Source organism: Falco peregrinus, chromosome 1 (assembly GCF_023634155.1).
Source record: "Falco peregrinus isolate bFalPer1 chromosome 1, bFalPer1.pri, whole genome shotgun sequence".
NCBI classification, from domain to species: domain Eukaryota; kingdom Metazoa; phylum Chordata; class Aves; order Falconiformes; family Falconidae; genus Falco; species Falco peregrinus.
In genome coordinates, this window is record NC_073721.1 from 128,332,299 (window position 1) to 128,346,924 (window position 14,626).

The following is a 14,626-nucleotide window of genomic DNA, read 5'->3' on the forward strand; positions in this document are numbered from 1 at the left end:
CGCTCAGCCGTGCCCACACGTCCTGGCCTCCTGGCAGCACCTGTAGGCCACCTGCTCCCTGCCCTGGCTGGGGGTTGGAGCTGAGAAGGAGAAAAGCAGGTGGAAAAGGAAGAAAACAGAAGAGGTTTAGACCTTGTTTGAGTGAAGATGCTCGAAATACATATTTTAATAGAAGCGTGGAGCACGTGCGTTTGCATGTCCCCTCCCAAGCGCTAAACCCGAGGCCAGGCCTGGCTCCTCCAGCCTTGATTTCGGGCAGGCAGGGGCCGGTGCCTGCAGCAGAGGGGAAGCCAGCAACTCCCTCCACAACTTTGTAAACCCCGGGACGACGGTGTGTGTGGGAATAATTAAAACCCGCACCCGCTTCCTCATCGCCAGCTCGTGCTTTAGCAACGGCGGAGGGGCCAGGGTAGCGCACGCCCACCCCCGCGGGGGAGGGCTTGCTGCAGGGCCGGGGGTCAGCTCCCTCCCGCCCTCCGCGGCGAGGCCTCTCCCCGAGCCCCCCCTCCGTTCTCCCGGTGGGCGGTACGGCCGTGACGATCGGCATCGCGGGGCCAATCCGCCCCGGGGGGAGTTCCCCTCCATTCAGGGCTCCTCGCCTGCGCGTTGAGGGTATGTAACAGCTGCTTTCCCTTCAGCTCTCCCCTCACGACAACCCCCCCGCTCAGCACCACCCGGGTGGCGGGAGCGGGGCCCGGTGCTACGCGGCGGAGCCCTGAGGGAAGGAGCGGCCCCGCGCGCTCTGCCGGCCGCCGGCGGGAAGCGCGCGGCGGGAAGCGCGCGGCGGGAAGCGCGAGACGCCGCGCGGGTAGGGGAGGAGGGGGGCGCCGGGGGGAGCGTGGCGGGGGGGCCGTGAGTGAGTGAAGAGGGGAGGGGGAGCGCTTACTGGCTAAGCTCCGCCCCCTCGCTCCTATTGGCCGCAATGGCGGTGGGCACGCCCCCGCGGCGCGCGGGCCTCTCCCCCACCCCCCCCCCACCCCCTTCGTCCTCCCACCCGGTGCGTGCGTGCGTGTGTGAGTGCGCCCCCCCCCACACGTGTAACCGACCCGCCCCACGCGGGGCGCTGCCAGCCCGGAAGTGAAGGGGTCGGGGACAAAAGGCAGCGCCGCGCCCCCCCGTCCCCACAACGGGGGGCCACCGGGACAACTCCCCCCCCCCCCCCCTCCCGCCTCCTCCCGGCGGCGTGGGGGGGAGTTGTCGCCGCGGCCCCCCCTCGTGGGGGTGGGGGCCCACCGCGCGCGCGCGGGCCGCGGCCGATGTAAACATTCCACAAAAGGGCTCCCTAGAGAGGGGGCGTGGTCTCGCTGGGAGGGGGCGGGGTCAGTGCCGCCGCGTGGGCGGGCTCCCCGCCGTGACGGCCGCGTTAGCCGTCTGGCGATTGGCTGGAGGTGTTTAGGCTGAACCAGTAGGATAACGGAGGAGGCGGGACGGGGGCGGGGCGCGTTGCTTATACGGACATTTTTCTTCGGCGGTCGCTTCCCCCCCCGCCCCCCCCTTCTTCCCTCCCTTCCTCTCCACATCCCCTTCCTGGGGGCCGCGGCCAATAGGGGAGGGTGAGGTGGGTGGGATCAAAGCGCTGATTGGTCGCAGGGATGACGGGCATGCGATGTGTTCAATGAGCGTTCGGGGCTCCCCCCCTGCGCGGGGAGGGGCGGGATTTCCCGGGGAACAGAGAAGCGGGCAGCGCTCCGCCGCGGCGGCCGAGAGACGGTTACTCCATCTTACCCCCCCCTCCTCCGCCAACCCCCCCCCCCCCCCCCCCGCCCGGGGCCCCGGCGCCGCCCCCGCCCGCCCCCCTCCCCCTCCGGGAGGAGTGGCGCGGGGACCCCCCCCCCCCCAACCTCACCGCGCCGGGGACAGCCCGCCCCCGCCGCCCGCCTGGGAGCGGCCCCGCCGCCCCCTGACCCTGAGGGAAACTCGGCTGCTGCCAGGGCCCGCTTCGAGGTACGGGGTTGCGCGGGGAGCCGGAGGGGGGCGGCGGAGGGGAGGTCGCCAGGCCCGGTGCCGGCCCCCTCCGGCGATCCGTAGGGGGCGGGGCCTGGCGCCGGTGCCGCGCGCGCTGGCGGGGGGGCGGGAGGGGGGCGGCGGCGGCGGACGGTGGCCCCGGGGGGAGGAGGTAGGTGGCGGTGGGGGGCGGTCGGTACCCGCGGCGCGGCTCCCCGGGGCAGCCTCGGCCCACACGGGCGGCCAAGCGTCCTGCCGGGCCGCCCCGCCCCGCCGTGCGCCAGGGGGTGTCCCGGCCCCGGCATGGCGGGAGCGGCGGGCGGAGCGTGCGGCCGCCGCTGGGCGCGCTGCGAGGCGGGCGCCTCCCTCCGCCCCTCCTCCCGCCCTCCGCCCGGTGCCGCTCCCGGGCTGCGGCGGGACCGCCCCCCGCCAGCCCGCTCCCGCATTGCACGCCCCCGGTACCGGCCGCATTGCGCGCTGGGCCCCTCCCCCGGGGCTACCCGCGGCGGGAGTCGGGGGGGGGCGCTCCGGTGCCCGCCCGAACTTCCCGGGGAAGTTGCCGGTGGAAGCGTTTTGCCGCTCGGGGGCCGCCTCGCACCGGAGCGCCCCCGGTGCGGTGTCCCGGCTGGGCGGCGCGGCCCCGCCGAGGAGGGGTCGGTGCGGTGCGCAGCTCCCGCGCGCAGCCCGGGCCCCCCTCGCCCGCACCGATTTGGGGGCGTTTTTAAGAGCGAGCTGCCATCCCTTCTCCCAGCTCCCCTCCCTGCGTGTGCCTTGAACTTCCAGCCCCGCGCTTCCCATTCCCGCCCCCGTTTTAATTTCTCACGCTCTCCTACATCCATAGAAACTCCTTCGGGTTTTTTCCTGGCGTGGGGTTCACGGAGCTTTAAAAACACGGGCGCGCTCGCTGCCCACTGAGCTAAACACCGTCTTCTCTGCCTTTCCCTGGCCCAGGTCCAGAGTCAGTTTTAATAGTCGTTATTTGCGCAAAGAAACGCGTGTGTCCGATGGATGGGGCCACCTCCCAGGAAAAAAAAGACGCTTAATTGGACCACTAAAACGGTGCAAAACCAAAAAATAATGTCTTTAAAATAGCGCCTTGAGCTGAGTAATCAGCTGTATTACTGATTTTTAATCTGTCCAGAGGAATCAAAACCAGTTTGATGTGCTAAAGCCTAGCTTAAGGGTGACCTGACACCTTGTGTTTCTTTCCTAACTTGTCACTTTTTATATTCATCGGTCGCGTTAAAAAGTGTGGGGTCAAGTGAACAACTGGGAAGTGCCCAGCTTATTGCAGTACATACAGCTCTTATCTGGACTTCAGTCCTCCGGTCCTAACTTGTAATTCTGTTTTTAAATACAGTTTCAAAGGGGTATACAATGTTCTAAAATATCGTGCTGCTAATACTACGTAATAAAATGGCGCCTTATGGTAATACAGTGATTTTAAAGCACCTGTAAAATTCCTTCATCATATGAAAGTGCTGTGGCAACCTAGTGTCAGCCTGTGCCAGATGTCCAGGAGCAGAAAAGCACTTTTTGAGGCCTTTTCTTCCCTGCCTGGCTGAAGTTAGCAGTTTTTCAGGCCAGCATGCTCTTTGCAAAAAGGACACTGCGCTTTCTTACCCCAAAGCGTCTCGTCCTCGTCCCTCCCACCCACTGCTTCTGGTTAAGACACACAGTTGCAGCGTGAATTTCTTTGAAAAGCTTCAATGTGGTCATTCACCCAATTTAGTAGTAATTTGCTAAAGTTTGGGGAAACTCTAGGTGACTTAGACTTACGTTTGCAAGCAGGGTGGGGAAGGGGGATGCTCTCCCCGCCGCCCCAGCCCGGATTGCCGGGGGAGCCCTCCGCGCAGGCTCCTGGCACGTGTGGGTCTTGGAGCCGGGAGCATCGCGTTGGAATTGGCAGGCAGATCATTTACGTTTCCAGGATTTATGAATCGTTTTCTGTCCAGATTGCTGTTCTGGTCTTCTCCGGCGTTGGAAAGCTTTTATGGCTGTTAAAGCTGGAACAGAAAAGAGAGCCCCGTAATAGCTGTCATTTCAGCCTGGTAGGCAGGGGGTGTGCTTTTGGGGACACGCTGCATTTTTCCAACTCCTGTGGGGTCTTGCCTCTTTTTATTAAAAAGAAGAAAAAAAAAGACCAAAAAAACACCTTTAAAATATTCTCTCCATGCACGGGGAAGGTGTACTCAGGAACTGGGCAGAATGATGCTAACTTCTGTAGTGAGTGTAAAGCTCAGTTTGGATCAGCTCTTCACGGTGGGATTTAACCCCCAGGCCGTTTGCTGCCATGGCAAAGCAGGGCTCAGTGCCTTACCAACTTGTTGCCCATCAGATGGAGATAAGTGGGGTTTATTCGTGTCCCATCTGCCTTGGGGCAAGCGCTGGCACCTAATCCGCAGGCTGTCACCATGTCACCTTGCAGAAAACTCTCCTAACTGCTCCTAAAGCTTTGCATAATGCTTTTCCAGTGCCCTTTTCTTTGGGATGTTTCTTGTTTCCTCTTGGAGTGGCTCTCTGGTCACAGATGTGCCTCTCTGCATAGCACCCCTCTGTAATGGGGCTGAGGGCTTATTCCTGTGTTACAGGCAAGGGATCCAGGCTGCGCGGCACCGCGCAAAAAATATACCAGCGATTGCTGAATGAGCTGGGTCATGTTCTGGAAGTCGTGCGGCTGGGTTAGTGCACAGACAGACAGCAGTGCTGCTGGAACCTGAGCCGGCTGCTTTCTAGCAGGCACCGTGATATATGGCATTGAAATCCTACGGGGGACTTGTCCTGCAGGACATCAGTGACGGCTCTGGGGTCCGGAGCTGTAGCTGAGACTTAACGCTTGATGCTCCTCTTGTTTTGAGTCCATTCTCCCTCAAAAGGAAGCCTTTTAAGAAGCCCCCACACACGTTAAACACATCATCTGCAGCTATGCGCTTTCCCTGCCCTTATTCAGACAGGCCCTAGCTCTACATGGACAGAAATCCTCTCTAGTGGCACTTTTACAACTTGGTGAAGATGGTGTTTACCCACAGGCGTGTTGTGTTTCCAACAGGTGCTGAGGCAGCAGAGCTTCCTGATTTGCTTTCTTCCTATTCTCTGTTTGCCTCTTTTCTTTTTGCTTTTGATTGTGACACCTATTTGAACAGCTAATCTCTTAATGCCAGAAGACCCTGCTTGTCCGATCAGAAAACCCAAAATAAAAAAATGCAGATTTTTGAGATCTTATTTGGTAAACAGTTGGGGAGTGGAGCTGCCATGGGAGAGGCGGTTTTGTGAGGGAAGAGGAGAGTACCAGACCTCTCTTGCCTCCGTGGCTCCCGCAGAGTGGCAGGCAGGAGGGAGCCGAGTGTGAGGAGGGAGCCGTGCGGTGCTCTGCCAGCTGAATCCAGCCCTGTCCTCGCTTTGTTCCTTCTCTTTCTGTGTCAGCGCTGCTGGTCCTCTCCTCTCCGCGCTCCACTTACATTTATCGGTCCCACTGGCTTATGCGAGGCATATGGATGGGGAAATCCTCTGATGAAGTTGGCAGAGTAGAATTGCCTAATTTTGGGGGTGTTACTGAGATGCAACGTACCTTTTTGTAATTATTTTTTTTTCTTGCTTTACCAGCCAAGGCTCCTGTGCGTATTTGTGGTATGTCTGCCTCATGCACCCTACCTGTAGCACTAATCAAAGCTGGTGAGCTGGGGGGGTGGCATGGGAGGTGAAGCTCAGAGGTGTGTTCCTACACAGTGTCCTTCCCCTGCGAAGGAGAACGCTAAAAACCGCAGAAAAGAGAAGGGGGGGGAACAAAAAAAATAGTTTTCATTCACCTGTAGGCAGAATGTAGTGTACTCTAACTGAAGCCAAAAGATAGTTGGGGTAGAAATGATGCTGGGAAAAGGGGATGCAGGTCTCTGTGGACTGCACAGAGCAGGACTTGGTCTGTTCAGTTATTGCCAAGCTCTCATACGTGCCTTGGGTTAATGATTTTAACAAAGGAAAGTACCTGAAGTTTGTCATTTGCTTTCAGTCTTGTGCAGTCCTTGCTGTGTTTTGGGAACTTTTTTGTTTGGTTTTTTTTCCACCTTCAAATGAAGAGCACAGATGATGCAGTTTGAATTGGGGCTTTCTAAATCTTGTTGTTAAAGCTCATAAGGGTATGCCAGAGGTGTGTGCTACATTTCTGAGAAGACAAAGTAAGCGTAGTACTTCTCGTAACGTCACCACAGTGGAGGCCAAATACCCAATACAAGTCTCTGATGCTGCCGATTGCAATTGTGTATTTATCCTTGAAATACCTTTCCGCGTTGGCTGGGCTTTGCCATCAGCAAGGGTGCTGAGAGAAATCAGTTGTCACTGAGGGTGGAAATGGGTAGAACCGCCCCTTTGAGCAGCAGGCTTCGGCTAAATCACTTTAAAATGACACGTCTAGTTTTGGGGGTTTCATTAGTGTCTTTCTTTATCAGCCATGTGGTGTGCTGTAGGAGGGGTAGGACTTGCTGCACAACGGATCTCTCCGGCTTTTGAATGGAGGACGTCCTTGGGAGATGCCAAGTCAAGATCAGCAGGACCTCAGTGAGGAAGTGAATGCACCTAGGGAGCATGCAGCATCGTGTTTTCTTCGGCAAGATGCAGACCAGTTTCTGCTCTGGTGCTGGTTTGCTCGCCCCGCAGTGCTTTCCCCTCTCTGCAGAGTTTCGGTAGTGGTGGATGCACAGAGTTAAGATCAACTAGTCTTCCTCTAGGTGCAGCAGAGTATCGAGATCATTGCTCTGCTTGGATTAAAAAAGCTTGTGTATTAGTAATCTTTGTTAAGTGGTGGTCTGCCGTGAGCCACTCCTACACTGTGGATGCAGACCGTAGGAGCTTAGCGAAGTGTTATCTAGGAAGATTGACTAAATGCTGTTGACTATTGCCTATAATATTGACACTCTCTATCTGTCTCGGCTTTAATATGAATTTTTAAAGTTGAAGCAGGTACAGTGCTTGGATAGAAGCAGAGTGCAAGCTCAGTTAGTGAAGGTGAGGGCAATTTAGGGGGGAAAAAAACTACAGGAGCTTTAATTTTCACTAAACGGAAGTTTTAGTGTTGACCATACAGCAAACTAGGTAGGTTTCTGGAAGATTGCTCGCTCAGTCTGTGAGAATCAGGAGCTTCAAAAACTGAGGTTCATGCTGCTGACTTGTATGCGGTGGTGTATCCTCGGTGCTACTGTGATTCCCACGGCCTCACAGGGCTGAGATGTTTGGTGGCTCCATGGGGAGGAGGCTTTTCGGTCAGTCTAAGGTGGCATTTTAATCCTGATAAGGGCACATGAGTCTTCCAGCCATCTTCTGTCCTCAGATGGCCTCTGCTTTAAAGGTTGGCGAGTCCGTCGGCAGCGACAAGTGCGGAATGTCGCTTTGTGAAGTGAGGTGCAGGCGTGGGGTACTTGGCAGCCACCGCGCCACATACACACCACGGCCGTCTGCCTACTGTACCTATGTGCACACACGCACACCTTGTCGCAGGCAGCGCGTTAAGCCTGCTGGAACTGTTTTGCTTCTTTATAGGAAGTCACACATGAATTTTTTTTTTTTTTGAGAACGTTCCTGCTTTGTGGATATCGTGTGTACGTGTCTGAAGCCAGCAGCTCTCGGTTGCTTCCGTGGGGAAGGAGAGCTGTCGCACCATTGAAAGGGTAAGGGGCGACCCAGCCTGGGAGAGCAAAAGAAAGCGGAAGGGCTGGCTGGGGATGCCAGTGTTTAGAGCAGAAGGGTATCCAAGTTGGTGAGTGGGTTATAAATAGATGCCACCAAAGCTTGCCCAGACTTTACTCATGCAGTCAGCCATTGTCATGCAAAATCCTGGCTAGCTCTGCTGGGGGATGATGGTGCGTGGCCAGATTTGCCAGCATTGCTCAGTTTAGTCCCAGCCCTATTAGCATAAAACTGTGAGTTTTTACAAAGCTGAATATGGGCTGTGCTTGAGGGGAGCAGCTCCAAGTTAACCTGCCCAGCTCTTCATTTGTCAACAGAGACCAGCTGAAGGAAAACACAACCAGTGCAGGCACCGCTAGCAAAACGAACTCCTGGAGGGTGCTCCTCTGCCATCTGAGTGTGTGCTGGACATCAGAACTACTTTGGATTTTTAACTTGTAAATAAGATCCAGTTAGCAAGCTTTCTCCTTTACTTGGAGTGAGGAGTCCTGCTCTGCCTCCGCTGGCTGCCTCCTACCTGCCAGGTGCTTTGGGGACCTGATAAGGGACTGTTCTGAGAGGTTAAACTTGAAGAGCAACTTCAAAAACAAATGAAGTCATCTTCCTTCTTGTCCTACCCCCTGCAAGTGGGACACTAATAGAGAGAGGGACACAGAGGGAAAAACACTTCATTGCACAAAGCCCGCATTTGCAAGCCCACCTTGATCTATCCTGAACCTCTGTCCCGCCGGTTCCTGTTTACACATTTGGTGTGCACTGAGATACTGTGAATGATCTTTGGGTTATTTGGTTAGTGACGGATTTAGACTGTGAAGAGCTGCCCTGACTTGGTAGATGAGGATTGGTTTAGTTAGCTGTTGTACCATTATTCTGGGGGAACGTGGTTCCCTCTTGTTTATCCCTGTCCACGTTAGCAATGGATGTGTTTAACTGCACCGGAGCTGGAAAGGACTTGCTTTGGAGGGGTCCTGATGAATTAGAGGCAGAAGAGGATGGATTTTACTCTGTTCTCTTGTCCTTCAAATTCCTTAATAGGATGCATATGTTTTTGAGCACCCAGTGCTTTGATGAACAGCAGATAACATCTCAAAAATGGCAATAGCTACCAATGCATAGAAAACAACACTGGAATTTGCTTGCAGAAAAGAGTAGGTGAGTAGTTCAATCAAACAGAGCGAAGAATCTGTGGCGCTTTTTAGAGCCGGGACAGTGGCAAAATGACCTGTCAGATTTGAAGTGAGATGAAGCTGCGCAGAGACAACTTGGAGTAGGGCAGGAACACACTTGCGTGTTGGAGAAGAAAAATACCGGAGAGTAAATGGGAGAGCTGCTGATCAGCGCTCGCTGGCATCCCTGGCAGGCAAACAGGGCACCAGCCGCAGTGCCTGCTAGCTCTGCTCCCGTTTGCACTCTTCAGCTTGGTACTGATGCTGGGGCCAGCGTGCTGGGAGGACCATGGTTGTGTGGCTCACAGTATCCAAAATACTCCTGGTGTAGTGGATCTGCAGGTGTCACTGAGGTTACACGTCTTATGCATATGAAACAGAGAACGCTTTACTTCAGGGCTTTGTAAGTGATTTCAAAATCTGATTACGCATCCTGCTTTTTGCCTCCTCCTTCCCCCTTCCTCCCACATTTTTAAAGCATCTCTCACAGCTGGCTGTCATCCTACCTGGACTGCCCAGGAGGGTTTTTTTCTGCTTTCAACATAGGTTACTTTATCCAGGCTGTGTGTAGGTAACGCACCCTCCCCCCAGTCTTTTGTGCTCACATACTGCACTCTGTGAGCTTTGCATTGCTCAGGGGGGGTGTGTCTGCTTAACACACCCATGCTAGCAACATCCTTTAAGTGAGACTAAAGAAATTGTTAATTCTAAGCGGAGTATTTTATTTCCAATGATAAGGCTGTATTTTTTGTGATAAGCCACAATTGCATATTTTATGCAGAAAGTTGAATCTTAATTCCACTTTCCTATCCCGAGATATCAGTAACCTAAATGAATAGACAGAAACTTGCCCTACCTGCTCTTGGTGAACTTAGCGTCCGTGGCACTGGCAGGGAGCGATGAATCAATTGCATTTGTTAATTGGTCTGTTTTTAACAGGTTTTGTTGTGCTTCCCGAGCATGAGTTCAGAATGAAGCGGCGATTGGATGAGCAGGAGTCACCCGTGTATGCGTCGCAGCAGAGACGTATCACCAGCAGCACCGAAGCTTTTCAACACCAGCACCGCGTGCTTGCCCCGGCGCCTCCAGTGTATGAGGCGGTTTCGGAGACCATGCAGTCTGCCACGGGGATTCAGTACTCGGTAACTCCCAGCTACCAGGTATGTGCACTCGTCCCTTAGCTGCATCTCAGCTGTGGTCCTGCTGCGTGACCAGCCAGCACGGTGGTGTTTCTCAGTAGAGTTCTGTATTTGAGACAAGGTTTTGTTTTAGTAAGCAGGAATTCCTCGAGAAAAACTAAGATGGGACGACGTGCTTATCATACATCTCATTTTAAGCAATTGCTGTAGGACCATCAGCTTGATTCGTGTTCAGAGCCACATGAACAAATGTGGCGTGACTTGGATTTTTTGAGTGTGATTCTTGAAATTATTCTCTCAGATCATGGTCTCTGAATCCTAGAGGCAAGTGTTAAGGGCTTTTTCTCCATTTTTCTTTTTGTCACCAGGAAAAAGTTTGTTCTTATGGTTGCACTGTCACAGACATAGGATATCTTAGGTGATCTTAAGCTTAACAGACTGGATCGAATCAGAATTTAGATTGAAGACTTTCAGCAAAATTGAAATCTTCCAGAAGACACTACCCCAGAGTCATTGGGTGGCACTCTTCCCTCTGTTGCCTCCTTTGCAAGGAGCTGTCAGCTGGGGAGAGGAAAAAAAAATGCACTTTAAGAGTGCACTGGAGATACCGACCAGGGAAAGGCTGTTCCTGTGTTACTTGTCTTCACCGTGTTTTTGGCATGTTGTGTCTTCCATGCTTGTGTTGCTGGTGAGTTGCTCTCCCTGTCTAGTGCCTAATTTTAAACACAGCATTTTTTTCTTGTGCAGAAGGGATGTTCGTGCTGATAGTAGCAGCCGCAGAGCTGAGGAGCCTGCAGGCAGACACTTGCAGGGACTGGAAGAGGGTGTGTTTATGCTGGCAGTCCTTCCTGAAAAGAACTTGGATGGACCAGCAAGCAAATCATTTCTTGTTCATGAGGAGGATTTAAAAAAGTGTATCTCATCTAAAAGAGGGTTGAATGGAAAACTCCAGTTTGTGTAAAATGAAAAGTAATTCACTTTAAAAAATGTTTTTAGAGGCTATTTTAATGGATTTTCCAAATTGAAACTCTTCTGGCTTAATGTGTGAAGGAGACCTGAAAAGAGTGTGCCTTCTGTTCCTTTCCCTGTTTTTCTAGGGGAGACACCAAGCTGGGCTTTCCCTGAGTCTGCTGGTGCCAGAGCACCACAATTTGACTGCCAGTACCCAAACTGAATGGCGAGAGTGTAGAGGCTCGTGAAGATTAGTTCATTCAGATGATTGCTTGTGATGTGTCATAGAGAAAAGAGACTGACACTGTCAGGCTAAAAATTCCATTTTATGCTCTTTTTGCAGGTCTTTATGTGAGTTTTAGTGACTAGACAGCCAGTGAGTCTGCAGGCTGGAGAGAACCTGTCTTAGTAACGTGTTTGCGGGGAGGGCTCTCCTGTGTTTGGAGCATGGCATGAGTGTTGTCTTGTTTTTAGGTCTCTCTGCATCCTCATTGAAGAAAACAAAAGATATTTTTTTGAGTAACATTGTTAGCAGTCATCGTTAAAGGTCAAACTGACTGTGCTCTGCTTCCTTAAAATTTTACTTGTATACCTGGGTCTGGGAAGGCTGACCTTGTTCTCTGCCCATGTAGCGAGCGGAGGCGGCCGCAAAGCCACAGCCGTACGTGACGTCCTCTCTGCCTTGCCAGGTGTCAGCCGTGCCGCAGAGCTCGGGCAGCCATGGGCCAGCCATCGCAGCCGTCCACAGCAGCCACCACCACACCGCGCCGGTGCAGCCGCACGGGAGCCAGGTGGTGCAGAGCCACACTCACCCCACGCCGCCGGCCGTGCCCGTCCAGGGGCAGCAGCAGTTCCAGAGGCTCAAGGTAATGCTGAGCGTTGCTGCCTGAAGTCAACTAACCCCTGCTTAAATCCTTGGCAGCTGGGGGCCTTTTTTGCTTTGGTGCGTAGGGGAGACCTCCCTGCAAAGCCAGCTGGTGACCTCCTAAGGGCTTTCTTGACAAGGCTTAGATGCTTCTCCTGTTTAGAAGACCCTTGCATCTGGAAAGGGACTTTTTTCTGCTGAAATTCTGTCGTTTTCAAATGCCGTAATAGAAAATGGGCTTGCCAGGGAAAGATTAGGGGCAGGAAGGAAAAGGAAGAAGTATTGCTCAGAGTATTTGGATGAATGGGTTAAATTACCAAAACATTTGGTGCTTTTCTGAACACATGGCATATGTGGGTGGTTGCGTGGGAGTAATTTGGGAGTAAGGAAGGCTCTATTCTGGGATTATGTGCTGTAAAATCCTCCAAAAAAGAGAAAACTCCACCAAAAATAACCCATTTAAGTAGCTACATTTGGTTCAGCTCTAGCGAGAAGGCACATATATATGAATCGATGCCTATTTCTTAGCCTCTTCCAAATATGCTGCAAGTCTTCCAGTTTTGGTGGAACCCACTGCCTCGTGGGATGAAAGGCCCTTCCTTCTGCTGAATGGGGGACACTTGTTTCTAGAGACCGCTGAAAATGGTTTCAAAACGTGTGGCTCTTTCTCCCAGTGAAACTGATGGCACGTCCTCTGCTGATACAAGACTGGGGCTATGCTTAGTGGTCTTTCTTCCTTTGCTGTCATTTAATTTCAGAAAAAAGAGAGGTCCTGTGCGTAGCTCTTGCAGCTGATGAGTGTGTGGCCTGGCTGTCGGAGGCAGTAGGGACCCAGAACTCTCGCTTTAGGCTGTGGCTGTTTGTCCAGTACATCTGAAAATTGGATATTGGTACATGAACGGTTCATAAACTTCTTGCTGTTTGAGGTGTAAAACAATTTACCGCCTGCTGTTGCCATTTTTGAAATCCTTATATGTCGAACTGAAATGTCTGGCTTTTTGAAAAAAGTGCAAGTGTGTACCTGGCAGACATCGACTACGCTGAATATGTCATTTCCACTTTCTGCTTATTCTTAGACTTCCATAATAATTTCCACATAGGAATGCAGGAAAAATACTCAGTCTTGTTCTGTTTATCCTAGCAGTCACTTCAGTGATGGTAAATTTGGAGTATGTTGGGTTTTTCTTTTTCTTTCTCTGAGTAATTCTGCTGATCTGTGTTGCTTTTTTTTTTTCCTTTTTGTTTCTTTTTGGTACAGTTTTATCTTGTGAGCCAGGAGTGGGGAGTGAGTATCTCTTATTCATATGGTGCTGGTAGTATACTAACCAGGCTCATGATCTTTTTGCTCCTTAATTCTCTGCCCAGGCTCAGGGCTAACAGCTGTGTTTTCGAATAGTGCCTGTTTTGCAGAACAATGGGAGGTGAAATGAAGTCTTCTCTGCTAACATAACCTGTCTGGTTTGTCACCAGGTGGAGGATGCATTGTCTTATCTTGACCAGGTGAAGCTGCAGTTTGGTAGCCAGCCACAAGTCTACAATGACTTCTTGGATATTATGAAGGAATTTAAATCTCAAAGGTAACAAGCTGCATTTTGCCCTCTTCCTTCCAGGTTAGAAAGAGTGTATGTGGGCGCAGGAGCACAGAGCAGGAGCTAAATTCTGTCCTTCCCTGTGCAGAGTAACACAACTTTCAAAGCAGTTGTGTGCTTTCTTTTCTGAGAGGCATCCCTTCATTTATACTAAATTGCTGCTTAGAGTGGGAGTTCACAAGTTCAGCCTTGATAGCTGATTCATCTGGCTGTCTGGTTGTCTGCCTATTAATAATGGTCAGACTTGGGACTAGATGTCATAGATACAAAATGCTGTCTGGGCTAATAAAACAATTCTAATGTCATTCTTAAGTTTGGTGGTGTATTTATAGGAATCAGTTTTGCATTGTTTCATAGATATATAGATATATAGAGGTGATAAAGTAAAAAAAAATAATGGAAAATTCGGAATTGGAGAACTTGGTGTACCACTGAGAGGGTCTTAGAGGATCGTGACACTTTGTTGTTATTCCTTCTCCAGTATCGACACTCCAGGAGTGATCAGCCGTGTATCGCAGCTCTTCAAGGGCCACCCAGACTTGATCATGGGTTTCAACACCTTCTTGCCACCTGGTTACAAGATTGAGGTGCAGACGAACGATATGGTGAATGTGACAACACCGGGGCAGGTTCACCAGATCCCCACTCATGGCTTGCAGCCCCAACCGCAGCCCCAGCCGCAGCATCAGTCACAGCCTTCAGCGCAATCAACCCCAACACCAGCACAGCCAGCGCCGCAGCCACCACCTGCCAAAATCAGTAAGGTGAGAGGCTTTGAATGACGTACATCCATAACATGGGGATCCCGCTGCCTCCTGCTGAAACTGCTAGGGAGCAAAAAAGGAACTTCCACACTGCTTTTTATAGTATTTGTGAACCTGCATGCGTTGTGCTTCTACTTCTGGATTTGTTTCTCCTTTTCAGACTTCAAGATGCATGCTAGCTGATTTGACAATAATTCAAATAAGCCACCTTAAGGCTTCGGAAAAGCCTTGTTGCTTTCAGTGGGGAACTGAAAGGTACTCAGAGCATCTGGTAAAATGTACATGGGTTATTCAGGGAATGATCTAGCAGCCCCAGGAAAAAGGTCCCTGAAATGCATTTGGCTTTGCAAGAAGGGCTTCCTAGTTAAAGCACTGGGCACCTGTTGAACTGCCTGCTTTTTTTGCACATTGCCTCAGAACAACTGAAGCTCCAAGAAGTTCCCCATAAAACAGAGGCTGTGGTAAAGATGTTGCTCTTGGTGTGAAAGCGTGTGTGTCTCAAATGCGGGGAGCAATTAAGTCGGAAGAGCAT

The 14,626-nt window shown here is 52.1% G+C and overlaps 1 protein-coding gene across 4 annotated transcripts in view; it reads left to right on the plus strand.

Moving 5' to 3' along the window:
* Positions 1 to 1,797: 1,797 nt before the first annotated feature.
* SIN3A (SIN3 transcription regulator family member A) overlaps positions 1,798 to 14,626 on the plus strand; it is a 34,879-nt gene continuing 22,050 nt past the window's right edge. The window contains exons 1-5 of one of the 4 annotated variants that reach the window (XM_055818035.1): positions 1,798 to 1,951; positions 9,726 to 9,946; positions 11,566 to 11,742; positions 13,212 to 13,318; positions 13,812 to 14,094. In XM_055818035.1, coding sequence (XP_055674010.1) covers positions 9,758 to 9,946; positions 11,566 to 11,742; positions 13,212 to 13,318; positions 13,812 to 14,094 — 756 coding nt within the window. In that variant the 5' untranslated portion in view covers positions 1,798 to 1,951; positions 9,726 to 9,757. Of the gene's footprint in view, positions 1,952 to 4,092; positions 8,780 to 9,725; positions 9,947 to 11,565; positions 11,743 to 13,211; positions 13,319 to 13,811; positions 14,095 to 14,626 lie in introns of those variants that run through there. The other 3 variants (XM_055818012.1, XM_055818020.1, XM_055818028.1) reach the window with 3 other exon arrangements.